Source organism: Dasypus novemcinctus, chromosome 12 (genome assembly GCF_030445035.2).
Source record: "Dasypus novemcinctus isolate mDasNov1 chromosome 12, mDasNov1.1.hap2, whole genome shotgun sequence".
Taxonomy (NCBI): Eukaryota; Metazoa; Chordata; class Mammalia; order Cingulata; family Dasypodidae; genus Dasypus; species Dasypus novemcinctus.
This window is the reverse complement of record NC_080684.1, coordinates 68,581,354-68,603,280: the sequence shown is the minus strand read 5'-3', so window position 1 is coordinate 68,603,280 and position 21,927 is coordinate 68,581,354. Positions and strand designations below refer to the sequence as shown.

The 21,927-nt window shown below is 32.7% G+C and overlaps 1 protein-coding gene across 6 annotated transcripts in view; it reads right to left on the bottom strand.

Moving 5' to 3' along the window:
* The window catches only part of LRRIQ1 (leucine rich repeats and IQ motif containing 1), a 258,148-nt gene that overhangs the window by 14,959 nt on the left and 221,262 nt on the right, over nucleotides 1-21,927 (bottom strand). For 5 of the 6 annotated variants that reach the window (XM_058308513.2, XM_058308508.2, XM_058308506.2 and 2 more), the window contains 3 exons: nucleotides 18,339-18,471; nucleotides 16,289-16,349; nucleotides 4,298-4,421 (listed from right to left, as the gene is read on the bottom strand). In XM_058308513.2, the coding sequence (XP_058164496.1) occupies nucleotides 4,298-4,421; nucleotides 16,289-16,349; nucleotides 18,339-18,471 (318 nt within the window). Of the gene's footprint in view, nucleotides 1-4,193; nucleotides 4,422-16,288; nucleotides 16,350-18,338; nucleotides 18,472-21,927 lie in introns of those variants that run through there. The other variant, XM_058308511.2, reaches the window with a different exon arrangement.

The following is a 21,927-nucleotide window of genomic DNA, read 5'->3' as shown; positions in this document are numbered from 1 at the left end:
CATATACATACACACACATGAAGACAGACATGCATGCACAACAAGCTAATAATTCTTGATTTGCAAATTTATCATATTGGAATGTACTCAGCCCATTTGGAGTAAACCTTAGTTGTCATCTTTGGAATCTACATTTACTTTAGCTCTCAATCTGTAAATATTATTGGGCATGGACACCTAATAACCAAATTAGACTTCTGTCAATATATTGGATATAATATGTAATGTTAGGGCAGATTCACAATACCTTTCCTCAACTAACCTAAAGCTTTCTAAAACATTACACTATTTTCAGAAATCTTCACTAGCTCCTCATTGTTAGTAAGAAAGTCCAAGTACACCACTTAAATTTCAAATTTATCTCAAACTAATCCTCATTTTTAATCCAACCTTATTTACTGTTACTTAAGTATGTAGTACCTCTAATCAGGACACGCTGATGTCTTCAATGTCCCACAAATTTATATTCATATTTTAACCTTTGTTTTTTTTAGATGGATTTCTTCCACTTCTTTTAATATTTAAATTGAAATTGTCAGTCTCGGTACAAATAAAGTACATCATTTCCAAGAAGTCTTCCTTCCTAACTTGCTTCAATCACATCAATTTCATTTCTGAACAATATTTTTCCATATTTAGAGAATTCAGTACCATACAAAATATGCTTACATTTTATGAGAAGTTTAAACATGATCAAAGAAGAGCTTGACTATGGGGCTGATAATTCACGATTATAGAGATATTATAGATGCTTAATCCCTGGCTGACTTTGAAAAAGGAGTATATCCTGGAAAATGCAGAGATGATCAGAAGGAGGCAACTGGAAACCAATACCAGGTATATAGTGAAACACTGAGTCTTCTATAAATGGTTCTTGAATGAATGAATAATAAGAGCTACATTAATTTAGGTACTGCTGTTTTACCAACTAATTTATATATTTTAGTTCATAGAAGAATAAAATGCAATATACTGCTGGGTTTGGAATAAGCAAAGATGTGTTCAAGTTGCTGCTCTCCTTTGCTAGTTTTTTTGTGCTAAAGGTAAGTTAGCTAGACTCTCTGAGTCACATTACATTAACTATAAAAGAAAAATAATGCATTATAAATCCAAAAAGATAATTTAAAATAATTTGTAAAATTATTTTACATAAGGATGCTATAAATTGCTATAGCAATATAATTGTTTTTTACATATTCTTTAAGTATTAATTGGGGAAATGAACTGAGAAAAACCAAAAGCATTCAATGAAATAAAATATTTTGTCTAAATATTGCATACATGAGGATCTTTTGACATACTCATTTTATAAATGGTATTGCCTAAATGAGAATGTGAGCTTTCTCATTGCTTTTTAACCGTAAGATGAAACAGAAAGTTAGGTAGCAGATGCCTGCCTTGGCTTAAGAGAGAAGAACTAAAAGAAAAGGGACAGAAGATTTAGGAAAGACTCTAAGTAATGACAACGCTTGAGAAGGCTGGCATGATAATGTACTCTGGTTTTGGTTAGATTTAACATAGAAAAAAGACAATTCCACCTTGTGTTTTTTTAAAAAAATATGAAACAGTAGTATAAAACACACACTGGCAAAAAAGGAAAAAAAAACAGGTACTGTTCTTTAAGACCTCATATATGCTAGGCAATGTATCACATGTTCTACACGTTTTTTTACTCAGCTATTCCTCAGCAAAACCCTATGAGATAAACGTCATTAACTCCATTTTACTGATTAGTAAATTCATCCTTAGAAGTTAATTAATTTACCTAAGGTCGCACAACTTATATGTGATGGTGGAACAAGGACTTTAAATATGAGTTTATCTGATTCCAAAGAATACATGTTACAGTATTATAGCAACATTGAAAGAGAAATATCTAGAAAAGGCAAAGACTCCAAGAGAGTTCTATGGCTATAGTCAATGAACTACTCTCTAGATATGATTTTCAAAGCTAAAACAAATAGTTTGGCTCTAATAAGTTGACAAGTTTTAAAGAGGAGAAGAAAGAAAAAAGAATTTTCAAAATACCACAGCTATAAGTGGTTGGCCTACGGTCATAGAGACCCTGGTCCCAAAGACTTTGAAAATTAAAGGATTGCTATATAATAATAGGTCAAGCCAAGCTTTCAAGTAGTTAAAGTTTTTAAGCAAGTTTCTTAAAAGCCAAGCCAGTTAGTCTATGTCCCTAGATATTAGAGACTTTAATATCTTAGCTCAACTGATTCTTCTTTTACAGCTGTGTAGGTCATGATTATAAAGTGTATTCATTAAGAGCTTATTTTTGTACTGCATGTTGTTCTAAATGCTCTCCATTTGATCCTCACAACAGCCCTACAAAGTAGGTACTTCTGTTTTTATTCCCATTTTAAGGATGCAGAAATTGAGCCATGATTTGAATCCAGGCAGGCTGATGTCATGGCCCATATTCTTTTACCACTCTATTATGCCGTTTATAGTAAACTAGTAACTACAATAATGAGGTAAGTAGTATTTTATTCATAAGCATTCTATTCTTTAATAATAAAGAACTATATTATTCTAAAACACCTTGTCTTATATTGTCACTTGATAAATGGATTTAGAGGTCAGTAGTGTTTGCTTTTGGGTTACTTACTGAAAACTAATTGGAATTACAGCGAGAACAGTATTATTTCAGTTTCTCAGAGAATGTGTCTAACAAATAAACTCTACTTACTGATCTTGTATATTCTATAATCTATGATTCAATGTCACAGAAGAGAAAGATGAAGTTGTGCATTTTAGGATGGCTGCTGATATATTGGGCTATTTATCTGTTAATATTCAGAAGATATATAGTGAACAAAAACTGATATTCTGTAAAGTAGCATAGAAATGTTTTTGTTTTATTTTGTTTGTTTACATTTACTGATAATGTTCCAAAGTGATATCATATGAATTTGTAATATGTAATGCATAAAATGAATAGCATTATTTTTATGTATGGCATAGGTTGATTCCTTCTAAAATGGAACATATATTTGAAAATTGATATTATTGACACATTATGTTAGCAACTGAGAAAATTTATATTAGTAATAGCTTTACTTAGGTGAATATATCTAAAATATTTCTTTCTTAGCCATATTACCAAAAGCATCTTTCAATGACCAAATTCTATAATCAAATAAATAAAATTCAAGCATGCTAAGATCTTTGAAGCCTGGGAAACATTTTAAACTTAGAAACATTAAAATTACTTCAAAAGCAAATGAAAATTTATCAAAATGAACCTGCATCCATGAATGGGTTTAAATTATTGGCATCTAATTATGCCAGGTAACTGTATGAAAAGTGAAAGTCTGAGGACCATTCTGAAATTTCCATTTAACTGGAGAGCACCAACTGAGTGACTAGATTTTTCACATATAATCAAATTTTGACTTTGTATGTATACAACTATAACATCAATGAATAATAAATCTTTTTCAGGAATAAAGAAATACTTCTAATGACAGTTAAGTTTATGTGTGGACTTTTGAGTATCAGTACTTTAGGAAAATTAACTATATGATATCAAATAGAATATATTTTATATTAATATATCATAACATTTTAGAAGATACCTCAAAATCTCTAGGGTACATGGACATGTTAAATGAAGACTGAAAAATTAGGCTCTAGTCCCCTAAAATATCACAAGAGACAGATATTTACAAAAGGATTGCATTTTTCTGAGTTAACAACTGCAGTACAATTCTTGTTGAAATCATATATATGTAACTATTTTCTCCCCAAAATAAAAGGTAATAGATGTGTGTGACAAGCTTATTAATATAAAAATCATCACTAATATAACATAATCAAACTGTCAACAATTCAGTGGCTATAATAGTTTTGAAAGCACAGTTTTAAAAAATTCTGCTATTTTTAAAGTTTTTAAAAATTTTTAAAAATTAACTTTTACCTTCAAAATCCAGTAAATCAATGACAAAAGTCCAAAATATACTACTTTGACATATAAATCCATTTTTTTAACAATTAGCCTAAACATTCTTTTAGAAATAAATGATTAAAGAATTCAGTATGATCCACTGAGGGTGAAAAATCATTAACTCACAGAATAAAATAAAAGTAAAAATCTATGCTGTTAATCTTAGAAATAATTTAATTTTGTTTATATCAAAAGAAGACATTTAAAGAAAGAGAAAAACTCCAAAATTGTGGGGCAGTTCTGGCTGTTGGCATGCTACCCCTTGTTAAAGAATGCTTGCTGGCATTAGGTTCCGTCAATTCATTTGTGATTTCTAAATTAATTCTGAAGGAAACCACAACTTACTTGAAGATCCCGCTGAGTGTCTGTGTGCCTGATTTTTTTTTTTTTCTCTGTTCACAGACAAAGCACTTCCACTGGTCATGGAATAAAGGTCTACATCCATGTCTTTTCTGCTTACAAGTCTTGCCTGGGAGCAATAGGAGAGAATGTATACAATCATGAAACAAAATATGGCATTTTCTGAATGCCACTCACATTACCCCAAATAAACAAACAGGCTCTGTCAAACAACCTTCTTCAAAATGATACCACAATCCTTTATTGCTGCCCAGGCAGAACAAATGTACTATGTCAAATCATTTTTTTCAAATAAGAGCCGATTTTAAAATTGAGGTTTGCTATTTGAGTCAGTACAACAAAAGAAAACATTTTAGTACAGTAATTTCAATGAAAATCAATCTTAAAGGCAGCTGATGAAATTTTAAACAGCTTAACATCATCTACATACCAGTATAAAATTTAATTCTTAATGAATGCTACAAATGTCATATTGGGTTATTTTCAGGGGTATTTTTATTTTACCATTTATAAGTATTAGCCATTAAAATACCATGAAATGCCTTTCATCCCATGTTTGTTGACTACAAAGTCACAGAATACTCCATCTTCTCCTTATTATCACTGCCAATATAAAAATATAATACATTTTGTCTAATTTTGGGATAATAGTAAATATATTATTTTAATTACAGAAAGATTAGAGCATATATTTCTTCAAAAACTACCTTTGGAATTTTATCACTAGATTGGATTGTACCTAAAATATTCTTCTGGTCCATAAAATATTATTTTACATGATGTTTAATATCTTTTAGTAAGAATTTATCAGGATTCAGACTTGGAGTAGGAGGGAAATGCCATCATGGAAAGCAAAGTGACCTCAAAGTAGCTGGGACTTAACCCAAACCACAGTATACTTGAAATCCTATGAGAAAATACATTGTCCTTAATGTTTGATGTGAGAACAATTTAAATACAGCAAAATAAAGCCACAAAACAACCACTGTGGTTAAAAAGCTGTCCCCAGATGATGAACTACAAAAACTCTCAGGTCCAGAATCTAAAGATTTCCCTGTTGCAAATTCAGTACCTTGTCTTTACACCCCTATTTTTACCCTCTTCACGCCCTCACACTTTTTAAGTAAGCAAGTATTGTTATTGATAGAAACCACTTCATAATTGGAGTCAATTTTTGATACCTAGAGAAGTGATATAATTGCATTGTCAAAAAAACCTTGGTAGGAGACTGCTTAAACTGAAATAAATAAAAATTAACTTCCAGTTTACATTTGTCAATAGGAAAAATGTCGCACATTCTTTCTAAAATTTCAATTAGTATACAAGAGTACATGTCTAAAGCGCCCATTAGAATAGCTCCATAAATACGGACTTAAAAGTAACCAAAGTCAAGAATAAGGGGGAAAAACAAGAGCAATATCACAATTTCAGTGAGATGCATTAGATAACAAGGAAAAACTTACTATCTACTTAGGGAACCCTCTTGCTCTCTAAGTAGGCTTTAACTATAAGCCTCAAGATTTATTTGTTTTATTTGTTCATGTTTTATTTGTTCCAATTTGATGGCTTAAATTCACCACTCACACTTAAAAAGAAGATATCCTACTCTCTTCCAACTAAGACGATACTCTTATGTTTAGAAAATATCTGTGAACACATGCCTTCCAAAAAAATTCATGACCAGCTAAGTCATTAACATTGAAAAGACTGCTTCTTCTAAAATAAAAAACAATTAATCTAGTACTAATTAGGGCAGATTATAACAGAAATTCAAATTTAGAAATGAAATTTAAAATGCATATGCAATTCCACAATGGTGTATCCTGGAAGCCTAAGTGTAAATGTAGACATTTTATAAATGGGCTAGTCATGTGTCCATCAGTGCATCTGGTATGGCCACTCCTGTACTAATATTTGGATTCTATTCTGAAAATACTGATTTTCAAACTGAACATCTTTCTTCTTAGTGTTAACTAATAGAGACAACAGAGAAACATCTTTTCTCTTTTCTGTACAAAATGGATGTATTGATTAACTGAAGATAACTGAAGACCACGCAGTCAACCATTATTCTATAAAAATATATGGTGAATTCTAAAATATTGTAAAAGTAAACATTTTGTATGGTTATAACATAATAACTCATTTTGAGTTAATGCCAGATAAGTATTTTCTACTATGCACTCCAATGGCAAATACTTATTAAATAGCAATTTCGCAAAAATCTACCAGGTAGTAACAGATCTCCCTTATGAACTCATGTACAGGGTTTATAATACTTTTTTCCCACATTTTCACAATGAAATGAGGGGTCTGATTTTGAAAACAGCACTTTCTAAGCACCTCCAGACTTGGCAAGTTAATTAAAAATAGAAATTTCATCTCATTTAATAAGGGACAGGTAGTTCATCCTTCATTTCTCAAAGTTCTCTCTGCATTATAATTTGCTTTTTTTTCTTAATAAGATTTTATTAAATATTTCTTTTCAGGAGTGAGGAAATACACAATAGCACACAGAATAATAAACACCAATGTACAACTTACACGGGTGTTTTTTAAAGAGCAATAATTGAGCGGCTTGGCTCAAGTGATAAGGCCTCCACCTACCATATGGGAGGACCCAAGGTTGATCCAAAGAAGAAGAGAAAGCGTGGCTGCACAGCGAGCCAGTGCCTGCATGGCAAGCCGAGTGCCTACGCGGTGAACCGCGTACCCGTGCAGGTGCCCATGTGATGAGCTGAGTGTTGGTGTGGTGAGCTGAGTGCCCATCTGAGTGCCAATGTGGCAAACTCAGTGCCTGCACAGTGAGCTGAATGCCCAGGCGAGCGCATGTGTGATGAACTGAGTACCCATGTGAATGCCCACGTGGTGAGCCAGTGCCTGCCTGCACGGTGAGCTGAGTGCCTGAGCGAGTGCCCATGTGGCAAACCGAGTGACCACATGGTGAGCTGAGTGCCCATGTGGTGAACTAGTGCCCATGCATGTGCCAGTGCCTGTGTGGCCAGCCAAGTGCCTGCACAGCAAGCCAAGTGCCCGCATGGTGAGCCAGTGCCCGCACAAGTGAGCCATACAGCAAGATGATGACACAACAAAAGAGATATGAAAGGGAGAGTCAAGGTGAAGTGCAGCAGAGACCAGAAACTGAGGTGGCGCAACTGACAGGGAACCGCTCTCCACATCAGAGATCCCTAGGATTGAATTCCTGTGAATCCTAGAGGAGAAAGACGAAAAGACAAAATGAGAAATAGGTACAGAAGATCACACAGAAAATGGACACAGACAGCAAAAACAGCTGGGCGGGGGAGGGGAAGAAGAAAAAGAAAAAAAACCCACTGTGTTATCACACACATACACAAATGTTATAAAGATTTAAGTCGTACGGGAGCAGATGCAACTCAGTGGTTAGGGACCTGCTTCCCATGTATGAGGTCCTGGGTTCAATTCCCAAGACATCCTACAAAAAAAAAAAGATTAATTCCTCTTACAAGTTACATTGTATTTTTATGCATATATGTATTAAAAATTTAGAGAATTGTTTTCAAAATTAATATAAAGGTGTCTTTTTTCTGCAATGTGCTTTTAAAATTCTAAATTATATCTGTGAGATCTAGATTTAGTTAATTCATTTTAACTGCTTGAATAATATGCAAATCCAAGAACATAGCACATCATTGTATATTTCTAGACATTTAGGAAATTTAAAAAAATATTTTAACCTCAGTTGCAGAAAAGTGTTATGCATACCTTACCATTCATAACACATTACCATCGTTGCACAACATATTTCTTGTTTATTTTATCTAACACCTCTATCCCTGTTCACCACTTCCATTCTCCTCCCCCTTCCAAGAACCCATTTCAAAATGTTTATAATTTATCCTTATATACCCATGAGTCCTTTTTAAAATATGTACTATTATTTTTGTTGTGTATACGGTTTTCTGTTGAGGGAAGTCTTTTGAGTATATTTTAGCTAATAGAAAATAATACTTTTGATTTATAGTACAAACTAAAGCATTTGGAAAAGCTACAAAAGAACAGAGGCCTTGCTATATAACAAATGTTGGTAGGAAGGCATTTTAAAATTTTATATAGATATGATTTACATGCAATGAAATGCACAGAACTTAAACATTCAGGTCAATCATTTAAAAATTATTTTGAAATAATTCTAAAACTCACAAAGAAATAGCAAAAATAGTTCTGAGGGTTCTCTGTGTGCTCTCCACCCAGCTTACCCCAGTGATAAAATCTTATATAGCCACAGTAAAATTAACAAAACCAGGAAATGGACATCTGTACAATACTATTAACTAAACTATAGACCTTATTAGGACTTCTACAATTTTTACATGCACAAAAAAATTTTCCATTTATAGTTCTATGAAATTTTATCATATCATAGATGAATGTAACTATATCACCAACAGAATACAGAATTGTTCCATCATCCCAAAGAAACTCCTTTGCTTTCCCTTTATAGTCACACCCTCTGCTCATACCTAACCACTGGCAACCAATGATCTTTTCTTCATAACTATAATCTTGTCATTTTGAGAATGTTATATAATGGCATTATATAGTATGTAAACTTTTGGAATTGGCTTTTTTAAATTAGCATATGCTCTTGAGATTCATGCAAGTTTTCGTATTTATCAAGTTTGTTCCTATTTATTGCTTTTTATTGCATATCCATTTGTATATAAGTACCATCATTTGTTTATCTTTCTGTCAGTGAAATTTGGGTTGTTTCCATTTTTTGGCTATTACAAATAAAACTGCTATGAATATTTGTGTACAAGTTTCTGTGTGAATATAAGTTCACTACTCTAGAAAAAAATGCCCAGGAATAGGATTGTTGGTCATATGTTAATTGTATGTTTAACTTTATAAGAAACTAGCAAATTATTTCTATAGTGCTATACCATTCCCACCACTAACGTATAATAGACAAATCCAGTAGATTTGCATCCTTTCTAGCACTTGGTATTGTTAGTAAACTTTATGTTAATCACTCTAATAGGTGTATAGTGGTATCTCATAGTGGCTATAATTTGCATTTCCCTAATTATGGTTTCATGATATTGAACATCTTTTCATGAGCTTATTTACCATCTGAATATTATCTTTGGGGTTAAGAAGCATTTCTTGACAGATAACTACTACTCTTTTGTGCCCCAGTAACTCATCATTAGAAGCAACTACTGTGTTGATTTCATTCACCATTGGATAGGTTAGTTCTCTATCCTTTGATTTTTTGTATAAATAAAGTCATACAGTATGTAGCTTCTTTCATTCACCCTATATTGTTTGTGATATTCATCCATGGTTTGTGTATCAGGAGTTCATTTCTTTTTATTTCTTTGTAGGTTACTGTAAGCATATACTACTGTTCGTTTATTCATTCTCCTGTTGATGAACATTTTGGTTGTTTTCAGATTTGGGTCTTTGTAACTAGAGTTGTTACGTACATTCGCATACAAGTCTTTATGTGAACTTTCATCTTCCTTAGGTAAACAAGTAGGAGTGGAATTAATGGTTCATAGGGAAATACTATATATAGTTTTATAAGAAACTGCCTCTTTTCCAAACCATTTGTACCATTTTTTATTCTGCTAATAATGAATGAGAATTCCATTTGTTTCAGATGCTGAAAAGTTAGGACAGGCCTAGTGGTCACCTCCTAGCCCTTCCTACCTCATTTCTTCCTTTTCTGTTGTATACAGATTTTCTATTGTGTACTTTCCAATGTGGGAAACATTAGGTCTAATGGAAAGGCCTGAATGTACCTTAAATCTGAAACTGGGAACAAGAAATTCCAGCAGCTTATCAGGATGGGAACTATAAGTGGCAGGGTTCCCTCTCCCTGGGGCATCCCTCCCTTCCCACAGAAGCAGGGCATGGAGAGCTGCCATCCACCGACCCTGACCTGAACAGTTGGACTCCCTGGGACTGGCCATGTGGGACCTCTTCCTTTAGGCTCTTTTACTGGTCATTTGCTCAACGTTTGTTGTCCGTGAACCTGTGTTCCCATGATACACTGTGCAGCAACTCACTCCACACTAAATCTTTGCCCACATTTGTGTTGTCAGGCTTTTTGATTTTAGGATTCTAGTGGTCATGTAGCAGCATCTCCTTGTTACTTTAATTTGAATTAATGTGCTTATTGACCATTCAAATATCTTCATTTGTGAAGCCTCAAATCTTTTGCTGATTTTTAATAATTTGTGGTATTTGCCTATATATTATTGATTGTAGGAATTCTCTTTATATTCTAGACACAAGTCCTTTGTCAGGTATGTGTGTGCCTATATGTATTCTATGGATGCATGTGCAGAGGGAAGAGGAAGAGAGGGGAGAGGAGAGGAGGGTAAGGGTGTAGAGGGGAGGGAAGGGGACTGAAGGGAAGAGAAAGGGAGGGAAGGGAAAGAATATAATGAGATTTTCTCCCAATATGTACTTTGAGTTTTCATTTTCTGAATGGTATTTTCCTAAGAGCAAATAATTTTAAATCTAATGATATATACTTTATGTTTTCTTTTCTTTTTTGGTTTATGCTTTTTGTGTCTATCTAAGAACGCTTTGGCTACACCAGGTTTGTAAAGATCTTATTATGTTTTCTTCACGAAATGTTGTTTTCCATATACTTTTAGAAATTACCTTGTCCATTTCTACTAAAAACTTTAAGACTTCACTGAATATTTAGATCATTTGGAGAAGACTGACATTTTATAACATCAAAACTTCCAACAAATGAATATGCTATATATCTTTAATTTTTCTTAATCATGAATAAATGTTTTATCAGTATAGGGATATAGCACATCTTACATTGACATCTATTCCTAAATATTTTACATTTTTGACATGGTTTTTAATGGATTATTTTAAAAGTTAATTTTTAAACATTTAAATACAAGCAGAAATACAGATTTTATATATAAATACTATATATTTTTATATAACATTTTTCTTGTGACTTGAGTAAATTCATTTATTAGTTATGGTAATTTTTTGTAGATTTCTTAATTTTTATATACAAGATCATTTTATGTCTTCCCCTAAGTCAGATTCCCTTGTTCTTTATCTTAAGTAGAGAACATTTATTCTTTCACCATTAAGTATGAAGTTTCCTCTATCCACAATTTTCTTAGAATTTTTATCATGAGTGTTGAATTCTGTTTTACAACTTTCCTGCATATATTAAGTTGACTATATATTGTACATATGCATATATTGATATATTTCTCTTTTTTTAATGTGGTAAATTGGTTATATAAAATTAAATTTTGTCATATTTTTTCCCTTTCAGCACTTTGAAGATGTTGTTCATTGTCTTGTCTTGCAATAGGTTTTCTTTGACTGCTTTCAATTTTTAAATATAAATTTAAATTTTATATTTATTTTTGATTTTCAATTACTTATCATGTGTGTTGGTGTAATTTTTTTGATTGTTGAACTTTTTGAATGTGTTGTTTTAAATTTTTCATCAAATTTGAAACTTTTTGACTATTTTTCAACAATAATTTTTTTTTTTCTGCTCTAATCTCTCTGCTGGGAATTCTATTATACATACACTAGATTGCTTGGTATAGTCATATAGTCATTTAAAAAGTTGTTTAAGACTTTTTTTTCCTGTGTGTTCCATTTTGGATAGTTTCTATTCCTCTGTATTCAAGTTCGCTTACCTTCTGCAAGTGAAGTTTGACAGTTTGAAGTTATTTTAAGAATCCCCAAAAGAAAATGATTAGGTTCTTGAACTAACCCTTGCCTGTGGGTATGGGAACCTTCTGATTGGACTGTGTCAGTGAGATGGGACTCAATTGGGTCTTTGCCCTCTTACTGGAGCTTTATATAAATGGAGACATGGAGAAAGAAAGACAGAGAAAGGAAGCTGTCATTTTTGACCCTGCCATATGGAGAGTACTCAAGGATCTCCAGCAGTCAAATCTTAAGCATCAAGCCCCCAAGAGGTTGGGCCTACACAGCGGCTCAAAGCTGAAGAGATGAGCCATATGACTGATAGCTGAACTCAGGAAGAAGTAGAGCAGTCCAGACTGAGAGAGGAGGTCCAGTAAGGGACAAACCCTATGGCTGGTTGCCTACAGCTGAGCTCCAGGAGATTAAATTCTGGAAGGAAAACAGGGACCTTGGCAAAGACCAGGTGCCATCTTTGCCACGTGGCAGGACACCAGGATCACCAGTAGCTGACTTAGGTGGGAAAGTCTCTCTGATGGACATTTCACAACCTCGGAACTGTAAGATCTTCCTGTAATAAAATTCCCAACCTATTTCTGGTACTTTGCTTTGGCAGCCCTGTGGCAAACTAAGGCACCAAGTCTTTGATTTTAAATAAAATATTTTTCAGTTCTATGTTTCTATCTTTATTTTTTTTAAGTTTCTGTCTCTATATTGAGATTCCTATCTATTTCTTTAATATTTAAATGCTTAACCATAGTTATAAAAACTTTTTAAAGTTTGTATGTCATTGCATCCATTAATAGTAAATGTAAGAAATATAGTGGACATTATCATGTGCCACCCAAGTCACCTTTAACAACTAAGATTCCTCCAGCTGCAAAGAGAGTTGAAGCCTTGTGGCTCTTAGCTGAGACACTATCTGAAAATTGTACTTAGCTGAAGAGAGCAGCCTTGCCCAAGTCACACCTTCTCCTGAGAGGATGGCAGGGTCATAAAAGTCTGGCCTTCTTTCTGGGTGTGGCCAAACAAAATGTGGGATAATTCAAAAGGACCATCCACCACCTGATTGTACTACACCTTCTGCTCCTTTGAAGTTAACCTTCTCCGTCCTCTAATATTGCTTCTTCTATTCTTCACAGTTGTTGTTCCTGAAAGCCCTTCCCCAAAACTTGCACTAAATCTCTTGCACTAAAATCTTGCACTAAAATCTCAGAATCTCAGAGCATGTTTCCTGGGGGATCTGACCTATGACTCTGTCTTCTGCAGGAAATGCCTGCAGTTTTAGAGTATGTTTAATTCAATTAAAAATCCAATTGTCTAAATATATGACATGCCTTCTGATATTTCTTGGGAAACAAAGATATTTAATTTCCATATCTCTAATTCCAATTATATTACTCAATATGTCTGCTCTTGTTTGGAAGATAAAGATGTTATTTATTAGCTTTCTTAAAACCCAACATTTGGGTTTGTTTATGTCTTCTTTTGCCCTCACATTTTTTATTAGTCAGTCAAAGGGGTGCTGATGCAAATTACCAGAAATCTGCTGTCTTTTATAAAGGGTATTTATTTGGGGCAGAAGTTTACAGTAACAAGGCCATAAAGAGTAAGTTACTCCCTCACCAAAGTCTTTGCCATGTGTTGGAGCAAGATGGTTGCAGGTCTCTGTGAAGGTTCAGCCTTCTTCTTCCTCCTAAGGCTCCATGGTCCCAGCTTCTTCTGATCTCAGCTGTAGGCTAGTACAAAGTTCCTCTATCTCCCTGGGGCTTGTTTCTTTTTAGGCTTTCTCTGGTGTTCAGGGCTCTGGTCTCTTCAGCTGCAAACTGTCAGGCTAATGGCTTGGCTCTCTCTCCTTGGGGCCCTAGTGTCCAAAACTAAACTCTCTGTGTTCTCTTTCTCCATGTATTTACTACCCTGTCTTTGATAGAGCATCTGTTTATACATCCTACAAAGGGGGGTAGGGTGGGGACTCAAACTGATTCACGGTAATAATGTGGTCAAATAACAGCCCTAATCTTGATTTAAAAGGGAAAAGTAAAACCTCTGAATCTAATAAATCTAATATTCCCAGAGGAACAGAACAGTTTACAAACACAATCCAATATCTATTTTTGGAATTCATAAACAATACCAAACTGCCACGCACTTGAAGATTAGTGAAGAGTATTCTGGATGACATTTCTATTTTCTCCCTATTTAGAAGAAATAACTCCACTCTCTTTCTGGCATGCATTGTTTCTGATTTTGGTTGTCAATCTAATTATTTTTCCTTGTAGGTAATCTTCCAATTCACTAATTTTCTCTTTTCTGTGTCCATTTCAGAGTTTATTTCAATAATAGTAATATTTTTCATATCTAGAATTTCCAATTTGTTCACTTGCATATCCAACTGTCCTTTATTAACATATGACCACTTATCGTTCCATAATTTCCTTTCTTTGTATCATATGTGTTATTCCTATGTCTTTGAGGATCTGAAATGTATTAGAGAATGTTCATCTGTGTTATTCTCTAATTTTGTGCAGCTATTTGCCTCCAGTTTCCAGAAACTAATGCGGTGCTTTTATTCTTCAATACTCAGCAAGATTTCTACCATAGGCCTTAGTATCTCTTTGATGTCAGGCATTAACTGCTTCCCCAGCCACTGTGGAAGGAAGGAAGGAAGGACAGAAGAAAGGAAGGAGGGAAGGAAGGAAGGAAGGAAGGGAGGGAGGGAGGGAAGGAAAGAAAAGAAAAGAAAGAAAAGAAAGAAAGCCAAAGAGATATCTGTGTTCATGTTGCACAGGAGGGAGGGAGGGAGGGAGGGAGGGAAAGAAAAGAAAGGAAAGAAAGAAAGCCAAAAAGATATCTGTATTCATGTTGCACTATCATTTAGCTTGCTTTTGAGTTCAGCCGTATCTCTTCAGTGTGAAAAAGCATTTATTATTGTTATGCATTTGCCACATGTTTATATACAGTAACTATAGAGGGATATGGAAGAAGAGGGTTAATGTTAGAGCACTAATCTTATAGAATATTTTGATCAGAAATCAATCTGTTATTCACTTTTAGAAGTCTAATAATTACTATAATATCATTTCCTTTATCCTGTCATTTCTTGGAACTTTTATGTTCCTTGTTATTTTTCCAAGGTGGCCATTTAACCAACCTATGCAAAAGTATTAATCAATAATATGTAAGATGTTAATATCCTCATGTAACAGTTTTCTTAGGGTACTCTGCATGCCACCTACTTTAGTGTCTATTAAAATGCAAGTATACATTTCCTGAGGTATTATTTCAAATCTGTACATCGATTCTATAAACATTTTAATAAATACATCAATTTTAGCTAGCAATTGCCCTAATTTTTGCTCCTCTTTCAGGAAAACTCTGTAAATGACTTGTTCACAAGAATGATAAATATAACTGTTCTAGAGACCACAATACTAGTTTCCATTAGAAAGCAAATTATCTTTTAAAATAAATTCTACCTGGTAAGCTAAATTATGTTTTATTGGTGAGTATACCACCTGAGCAAGTATTACTAGTTGGTAGATAAAGATGGAAAATGTTAAAAAGTTAGGGTTACCTAATGCATACATTTTCAAAAATCAAGAAGACCACACACTTCTCCCACTGGACAAAGTACCCTCTTCTCTGGACTTTTCTGGAGATGCCCTGAAAAATTCTTGTTTTGTGGGCCCCATATTTATAGACTTCATATTGGCCATTCTCTTGTAAACATAGTCTTCCTTCTAATAGTATATAGTACAATTGACTTTAGAAATGTATATACAGTTGTACGGTTTAGAGTATACACTCTGGTCACAATATTTAGAACTTGGGTGTCCCTAAAACTCCAGTAATTTAAAGCTTATTACTTATAGTGGCTAGCTTTGCAGTAGTTACTTTTATTATCTGTTTTTATTTTATAAGTTGTGAATGTACTTTGCTGTTTCCCTCAAATATAGGTAACAGATTCTACTTTTTCAAAATATTCAAGGAAATAATTTCATTAAGCAGTTTCTCATCACTAGTTCTTTAACTCCATTTAAAATATGCTAATGTTTTAAAATCTGCCATATAAAGTTATTATTTTAAAGAAATATATTTTAAAGTTGTACTACATGTCAAGAAAACACTATTTTAATACATAGTATTCTGAGATTATGCCAAATAGATGCAGTTGTGATATTTTCATAGTTTAAAGTAGTTATGGACATATTTTAAAGTACCATTTATTGAGTACTGGTGTCTACAACTTTTTTTTGTAACTTTAAACACATTTCTTACCACAAGCTGAACTCTTCCACCATTAAGTACATCTGGATCTAGCTCAGGCAAGAAGTGATTGCTGCACAGTGATAAAAACAGAAAACATATTTTAACATAAATATAGAGAAAAAATATGAAAGAAATGCACAATGGAAAAGTTTGGAAAAAATAAGTCCTTTAAAATGGAAATAATAGTTTTCCTAAATTAAGTTTCATATAAAGATAAATACCAATTTCAATCCTTTTATAGCTATGTTTTAAAATTCAATATGATGCAAAATTTAAATTCGTAACTAACACTTTAATAATATCCTTCTTTGCCACACAAATAGATGCAAAGGGTAAAAGTCTGAAAATACTAATGATGATAGCTAATGGAACATTAAACATTTATCTGTATAAATTTATCAGTATAAATATTTATCTGTATACATCTTATTTGATACTTATATTTTGAGAAAAGTAAAGCATCTTATTTCTTAGATTGCTCTAGTGTATTTAATGCATTATACAAATGGTCACAATTAAATTTTATTTAAGCCTAGAACATTGATACTTGGCTTTTCAAGAACTTTTGTTCTTGAAAACATATTTGCCTTAAATTATCATGACCTATTCCTTTGTAAACTATATTTTCAAAAGAGAATACCCATGAACAACTGCTTGTTGCATCATATGTTTAAATATAACTTACTTAGGAGCAAGGGATTTTGTTAAATGCCTAAGCATATCTAAAATTCATCCCAAAACATCTTGCTTATATTTTTACATTATCTATACTCATGCTTTTAAATCCCTGTACTAGACCTTTTATAACTGGTTAACATAGATGGTAAGCTATGGCTTCTATTATATTTGTTTATAGTTCTAAGGATTCTTTCCCATGGATTAAGCTAAATGGATTAGTGCCCAAATAAAAGAAATTCTGCTTACATTAATCAGAATATTTAATAAAATAATAAATTCTCAAATGTCCACGGCTTTGTTTCTGCTTTCTATGATCACAATAAAAATTGACATATTTATTCAGATTATAAAATATTGTTTCAATTTCACTTTCAAACTTTGCTCTCTCATGATTTCCATATTTCTAAAGAATTACATGGATAGAATTGATTACATATGAAGGTATCAATATATATACGTATGAAAAGAGGTTTCATTTTTACATATTTTGACTTACTGTTAAATTCAGTTTTAACACTAATAATTATAGTTTTCTGTTTGTTACATATGTGAAGTTGTTATTACCCACATTGGAAACATTTCCTAAGTGTTATCTATATTCAGATCAAATATTGGTTTCCATATTGAACTGATGCCTAGAATAGCACATTTCTATACTCTTTTGTGAATATATGTAGCTGAAATGAAAGTCTTGTGAATCTATGTAAAAATATCATCTTGGAATCTTTATTTCCTTAAAACTTTTGTTCAGTTGTTACATATATAGGTGTTTTATGTTACATAAATGTAAAGAAATTAATTGAGCATGTATTCAGTGTAAGGCACCTTGTTTGTTAAAAATATGCTGTAACATTTTTGATTCTCACATCAACCCTGGGAATTAGATAGATACGATATTTATCTCTCTATAAAAAAGAGGAAACTGAAGCTCTGAGAAATTGAGAATTAGTTACATGACTGGTAGAGTGGAAGCTACAGGATGGAATATTATTTTAACTGCCAAGCTTCTAAATGTGAATAAATGTAGAGAAAATAAAATGTAAATAAATATGAAACTTAAGAAAATGCAGCCTACAATATATATGGTATTTATAAAAATTAATCAATATCATGCATTTTTACTTTCTAAAGCAGAATCATTTGTGTGTTCCATTTGTTGGTTTCATGCATTACAGAATTAGAGTTCCTCCCGATTCATTTCAGGGTGGAAAATATAAAGAGTGATTAAATCTATTCTATATAGGAGGCCTTTTATAACCTGGCATGTGATGTATTGGCCTTTGGCTATAAAGGCATGTTTGTTTTAGCGCAATTAACCTAGGTTTCACTTTTTGAGATGGGTTTACAATACAAAAATCTAATTTAGAGGAAATGACCTCACCGTTTCATACTTCTGGAACTAGTTGTTCCATGAATCCCAACCTGTGTGTGAAGCCACTGGTATGTATATTCTCTACTTCTTTCCATTTTTTCATTTGAAGTAGGATCATTGCTGATAAATTCTTCTTCCTTACCTGGGGAAGAAATATGGAACTCTTATTTGTTATTTAAAAAAATAAAGCTGTAGCCAGTAGTTTAGTCTACACTAACGCTTTTATTACAAGAAAGGAAATGATTAATTCATGTGAGTTAAATGATCTGTAAGAAAAATAATGCCAGGCACTTGCAAATTAACATTTTTCTTTCTTGAATTTAAACCCACCTATTTTGAAAAAGAGAATGCTTTTTAAAAATGTTTTATATTATTTTTTTTAAAAAGATACATATATCACACAAAATGTATATCAAAAAATATAAGAGGTTCCCATATACCCCCACTCCCCACTCCCCCCACTCCTCCCACATCAACACCCTCTTTCATCAGTGTCCACATTCATTGCATTTGATGAATACATTTTGGACCACTGCTACACAGCATGGATTACAGTTTACATTGTAGTTTACACTCTCTTCCAGTACATTTAGGGGGTTATGGCAGGATATATATTGCATCTGTCCCTGTAATATCATTCAAGAAAACTCCAAGTAAAAGGGAATATTTTAATGAAGCCACCATTTTATAGGGGTTGCTTTCAAGCTTTTTTACTAAAAAGTCAGAGGGTTGTTTTTTGGTACACAGTAGAATTTTTATAATAAAAGTCTTCTAATATAAAAAGAATTTTTATTATCTTTTCATTATAATTTTATTTCAGGCTTATCTTAAAGTCTAATTGTTCTTATACAAGCTTTATCTATATGTAGAATCTATAAATTATATTGAGGTTATTCAAAACAGAATTTATAATTTTATATAAAACTGAGGTTGGTCTGTTTAAGTTAAAACAGTATTTCAACCTAGAAATATATATCTGGTTCCAGGAAATATGCTAATACCACAGCATCTATTTCAAAGACGGGGCAGCATAATAAAGAAGATGGGTGTGGAAAAATATGAAAGATGAGAGATTATAACCAGTAACAATAAAAAGTAACACATATAATAATAACTATCTTTTTAAAAACAAATCAATTTTACTGATACATATTAATAAAGCATACTATTCATCCAAGTGTATAATCAATGGTATTTGGTATAATCACATATTTGTGTAGTCATCATTTCAATCATTATTAAAGCATTTTCATTATTTCAATAATAAGAAATAAACAAAAAACAGAGAAACAAACAAGAAAATTCCTCACCTCTCAGTCTCTGTTTATCCTGTTGTACACAGCTGCTATTTCTGGCTGTTCTTGCACAATTGTTTATTTGTTTAGTAAGCAGTTTTATTGAGATATATTCACATACCACATGATCTGCCCAAAGTGTATATATCTATGGTTTTTGGTATAATCACAATGTTGTACATTTGTCATCTCCAAAATTTTACAATATCATTACTCCAAAAAGAAAGACTCCATACCCCTTAGCATTCCTTCCCTAGCCCTATTTAACCACTAATCTAATTTCATCCTTATGGATTGATTTATATTTATATTTTATAAAAATGGAATCATACAATACGTAGTACTCATATCAGGTCACCTTCACTTAGTATAATTTTTTTGTCTGATATTAGCATTTTGGAAAAATCCAATCTTTATATTCAAATATAAAAATGACTATAAGTTTGTGTTTAGGGAAAAAACAGCAAACTTTCCAGCTAATAAATGCTACGTATTTCAAAGTAATGCTGAAGACCTCTTGTTTTAAAACTTTCCTCCTTGGACTTGATCTTTTAGACTGCTTCTTTCTTGGTGCCATCATCATGTTTTAGGAGTTTACCTTTGGAAACTTGATTGACTGTGTACCAGATAGAACTACCCCTGAAAGCTGACTAAAGTGACAAAAAATCTTAAGTTTAAAACCTAATATTAAAACATCAATTTATTAATTTGAAGTATTCTTTCATCTTAGTTTCTTATACACAGGAAGTCAAATTATATTTGCAGGTTGTTTGGAAAACAAAATATAGTGCAAGGCCTGTTTTGCATGCTCACCATGTGTATGTATTCACATACGTATACATAAAATTAGCATTTGTCATTCTGGATGTGTTGAGGAAGATACATATACCATTTTTTTTCCCCTAAAAAGTTACTGCTGTAATTTTTGAAACTGCTTCAGTTATCAATTTCATACTTCAATTTCAAAAAGATAGTGTAACCAGTTCTCAGGAACCTATAAATCAGGATCTTTTGTTTCTCTAAACTCTACTCAGTAAAGGTAAGTTTCTGTTACTTTTCAAGTCATCTTATATTTCTAAAATGGCCTCAGCCCCTGTATCCTGAGTTCATAATATCTCTTTCACAGTTGCTGTAATTGGAGGAACAATTACTTTACATATAAGGGCTGACCACTGAATCCATGACCTGACACTGTATGATAAATGCCTTATAGTTATACAAAAACTATAAAACAGACCAAGCAAAGGAAAGATTTGGCCACTTTCAGGTCCTACACAGCACTATTCTCTTTTCCAGCAGAACGCCAGACTCTGATGTTCATTTATTGGCCGCACCAGGCCAGGCCCTGAGCCTATGAGTATAGCGAGAGAAAACAGTGAGGATTCAGTGACTCTGCTTATCAACTGAGCCCCTGGCTGGAATCTTATTACTCTTGATATATAGAGAATTCTGTTGTAACAAAATAATTTTTATTTAAATATAAAAATAATCTCTTCCTGTTTTTACAAATAGTGACAGATACTTGCAATAATCACTTTTTAAAAAATCTGATTTTGGAAAGTTTTCCTCAGTTCGTTAATAACTCCCCATAAACCATAAGTGGATTTACTTCAGAACTCAGCCAAAGTTCTAAACAATTCCTGAGTGAAATAGATTTCACTGTAAGGGTCCAGTTCATATTAACCATTTTAACCCTAAGGCATACATTAGTAGGTTGGCATGAACTCAATGTAAGAAACAAGCACAGAAATGAAATTGACTGGATATAAGTGAATATATTGCAATTCAAATGCTGGAGGAAGTGACTGTCTCAGCCAAACCATTGCAGGATTTCTTCTGTCACTGAGAATGAGAAAATAAGATTTACTCTTTGAAACTTGTAGAAGTCCTGCATTTAGCATTTTTTGTAGGAAGAACAATGGTGACCTGGATTACTTAATAGTTGTTTATCAGTTTCTAGGCAGTCTGCCCAATAAATCCTGCCTTTCAGTCTTAGAAGAAGCATCATTCTGTCTTTAGAATATTTCAGCTTTTACTTACTGTACTTTTCTACTTCTCTAGGTCTTACTTCATCAATTTCCTGTATTATCAACTAAAAAAGAAAAAGACTTCTTTGATCAAGCTATTTCCTAGTTACTACTCTCTATATACTCACCTTTATTTCAAAAATGACTGAGTAATTTTAATTAAACAAAGTCTGTTAAATATTATTATTAAAACAACACACCCTAATATACTCAAAAGTAAAAACATCAAAGAAATGAAAATTTACAAATATTCTACTATCTAAAAACAGTCATTGT